Genomic DNA, 3,120 nt, shown 5'->3' on the forward strand with positions numbered 1-3,120 from the left:
GGCCACTACTTTATTTTTTATGTAACATTTTAATTTCTATATTGCCCCCCATTCCTTTTAAATTTAGAAATATTTCACACACTTAAGGGATCAAATAGATATTACCACGGGGATTATTTAATTCAGTATGGCTAGAACGTGAGTAGAATAGATTTTATGTTTCAAAACATTGATTAAGCTTTAGTTTTATTTCTAGACAGTCCCTTGCCTTCACCCTCCATAATGGTGCTACAGCGAGTACTCAAATCCCCTAACAAATAAAAAACAAAAGGATGACACAGAGTTACCAGATTTCTTTCTTATCCTCCCATTGATTTATTTAGGGCAGCTTTAGGGCTCAAATTTATTTTTATTTTCATAAGGGTAGTATACAAACTTCGGTGAATTGTTGACATTACAGCCTTAAGACTGCATTATTTTTATTTTACTAGATGAAGTGTTTAGAGGACACGAGCCGGGTCAAACAGCAAACAGGTCTGTATCAGCAGCGGATGTTGTTTTATATGGAGTAAACCTAATTCTGCCCTTGATGTCACAAGATCTTTTGAAGGTAATTATAGAAAGTGAATGTGAACATAAAAACTATATATGCCTGAAGTTCGAAGATATTTTAGACAAGAATATATCTCTGATTTAATTAAGGAGTTGTATCTGTTAAGTGCATGTGAAAATAAGCTTTTTGTGTTTGTCTTACAGTTTCTTGTGCATGCTTTTAGTAACATAGATCTTCACTTAATCTTCTCTTTCTGCCCCAGAGGATATATTAGTAACTCATTCTGTAAGGGAGGGCTACAGAAAAAAATCTGTCCTTTTAGAAACTGAGCTGTATTAGCAGTTTCAAGTCCCTCATGATTTGTCATTAAGAGAATGAAAGTTTTATATTTAGGTGTGTTCCTCTGATATCTTTTGAGCATTGTTTGCAGGTTGAGGGATTGAGCAAAGGAAGGCATTTTCCAAGCCACTCCACGCAGAAATGGGATGATAAGAAACCAAGACTAATACAGTTTTACCAATTTTTGCACATTCTGACTACGCTGTGCCTTGGCTTCACCAGTCAATGCTGAGGGTGTGGTGGTGGCGAGGCTGCCTTTTCCCTCCTCCCCTAAGTGCCATAGTGGAGGGGAGGTCTCTTGTGACAAGTGGTCGTATGGGGATAAGGGTTGGGACGAGGACATGGATGCAGAGGAGGAGAGAGGCGTGAGTGCATGTGGGAGGGGTGTGCAGCGCACGCGGGAGGTAAAGGAGGGGAGAGGCGTTAGGAAGGAAGAGAATGGAGGCTGCAGATCCCCAGAAGGCAAGTGTAGGAAGAGCGAGAGCTGTTGGATTCCCAGCGCAAGAGCCACATGCTTCCCTCCTTGAGAAAACAGTCCTGGTGACCTGGAGCCGGGTGCTCACACAGCAGCCAGTCACATGAGGAGGTTTAGTTAGCTCTGTGTGTTGGTTTGACTTTAGGGTTTGTTTGTTTGATTAAATAAATTATTAAACATTTAGGTGTGTATTTTTCTTAAGTGTGGTTAAACCAGATTACCTACCTTCAGCTCAGTTCCCCAGGACTATCTAACTGGAAAATAGTTTTTGGAAACGTGAAGAACTGAATGCTTTGCTCTGTGCTTAGTCTTAACAATGTGTGTCGCCGCCTTCTATTTTTCCAACATGCTTCAACGGAGATAAATACATGTACAAAAGAGTTTTATTCCCAAGTCATTTAGTAATTTTAGATTTGGCTGCCTCGCTTACTGTTTCAAAGTAAACATAGACTATCTAGAATCAACTGTAGCTTTTATTAACTATCCAGAAGGTTCCTACTGTATATTACTTTCTTTCAGAGTAGTTACTAAAATATGCCCTTTATTATAACTTTTTTACATTTAATTAGATCTTCATATTTTCTACATCTTGTACATGTGTTAAAGAAATCATTATACTTAGAAGTTTGTCAGTTACTTCATTACATTAATGAAAATAAAAATTAGATACTATTGAACATCTAAATATTAACATTTCTTTTTCAGTTTCCAACCCTTTGTAATCAATACTACAAATTAATCACATTTATCTGTGAGATTTTTCCTGAAAAAATACCGCAGCTTCCTGAGGACCTATTCAAAAGTCTGATGTACTCTCTAGAATTAGGAATGACATCGTATCCTTTAAATGAACATCATTGTCACTTGTGTTGTGGGAAGAGATCTTACTTAAAGAAAAGTTTTTAAAATTTGTGTTTTTTTCTTTTGTGGTTCAGTTTTATTTCTTCAAAAAGCTGTCATCTCCATAACTGCTCTGTGTTTCTTTTTTTAGTTTGCCTCGTCTTGTCCTCCTCTGACAGATCCCTGAGGCATTTGGCCCCTAGCCTCAAAGTCACTTTTTCTTTAGGGCCCCAGTTAGTAATGTCATATGGTGGTGCTGGGTCTCTGGTTTTAGCTCCCTGAGAGTAGATAATTATATGACTTTTCATCAAATGTGTGCATCATAAGTAGAAAAAAGGTACAAATCGCCAGTCCCAAACCCAAAACCTTTATAGGTCATCTGAAAAACCACTGGGAATCTTTTTTCCTTACACAACTCAGTAAAGATAAATTGCACACAAATCTACTCATGTATCTGTTTTCATTTCTAGAAATAGTCATCCATTTGATACTAGCTATACTTTTTTGATCTTTTATAAGTCAAGTATATCCAATCTAGTTTGCTCTTTGACTTTGGTGATCAGAATGAGTTCGGAGGTTTGCCAGCTTTGCCTGGAGGCCTTGACACCATTAGCTGAACAATGTGCAAAAGCACAAGAAACAGATTCACCACTTTTTCTAGCAACACGGCACTTTCTTAAGGTAAGATGTTTGGGTCGTAGGCCGAAAAATCATCTACTTTAAGTACAGTCGATGCACATGATTCTGCATTCAGATGAAATGCTTACATTCTTTCATAGAAGAGGAAATAATTTCCATTCCCTGTTTTTTCTGGAGAACAACTCTTCATGGATACATTCTTATCCATTTTTATTTTGTGCTCTTGAAAATTGATATGGTAAATGTAATGGGGAATTCGATAATTTGATTATTCAGATACCACAGCAAATAACAACAACTGTAGGTTATCCTTGGGTTTAAAAAAATTTTTTTT

The 3,120-nt window shown here is 37.1% G+C and overlaps 1 protein-coding gene across 1 annotated transcript in view; it reads left to right on the forward strand.

Annotated features, from left to right (window-relative positions):
* Window positions 1–3,120, forward strand: part of XPO4 (exportin 4) — a 181,055-nt gene that overhangs the window by 174,961 nt on the left and 2,974 nt on the right. Inside the window, exons 18-20 of the mRNA XM_012641667.1 lie at window positions 432–550; window positions 2,013–2,143; window positions 2,711–2,828. Coding sequence (XP_012497121.1) covers window positions 432–550; window positions 2,013–2,143; window positions 2,711–2,828 — 368 coding nt within the window. The remainder of the gene's footprint in view (window positions 1–431; window positions 551–2,012; window positions 2,144–2,710; window positions 2,829–3,120) is intronic.

The sequence above is a fragment of the Propithecus coquereli genome, unplaced genomic scaffold, assembly GCF_000956105.1.
Source record: "Propithecus coquereli isolate 6110/MARCELLA unplaced genomic scaffold, Pcoq_1.0 Scaffold168, whole genome shotgun sequence".
In the NCBI taxonomy this organism is placed as follows: Eukaryota; Metazoa; Chordata; class Mammalia; order Primates; family Indriidae; genus Propithecus; species Propithecus coquereli.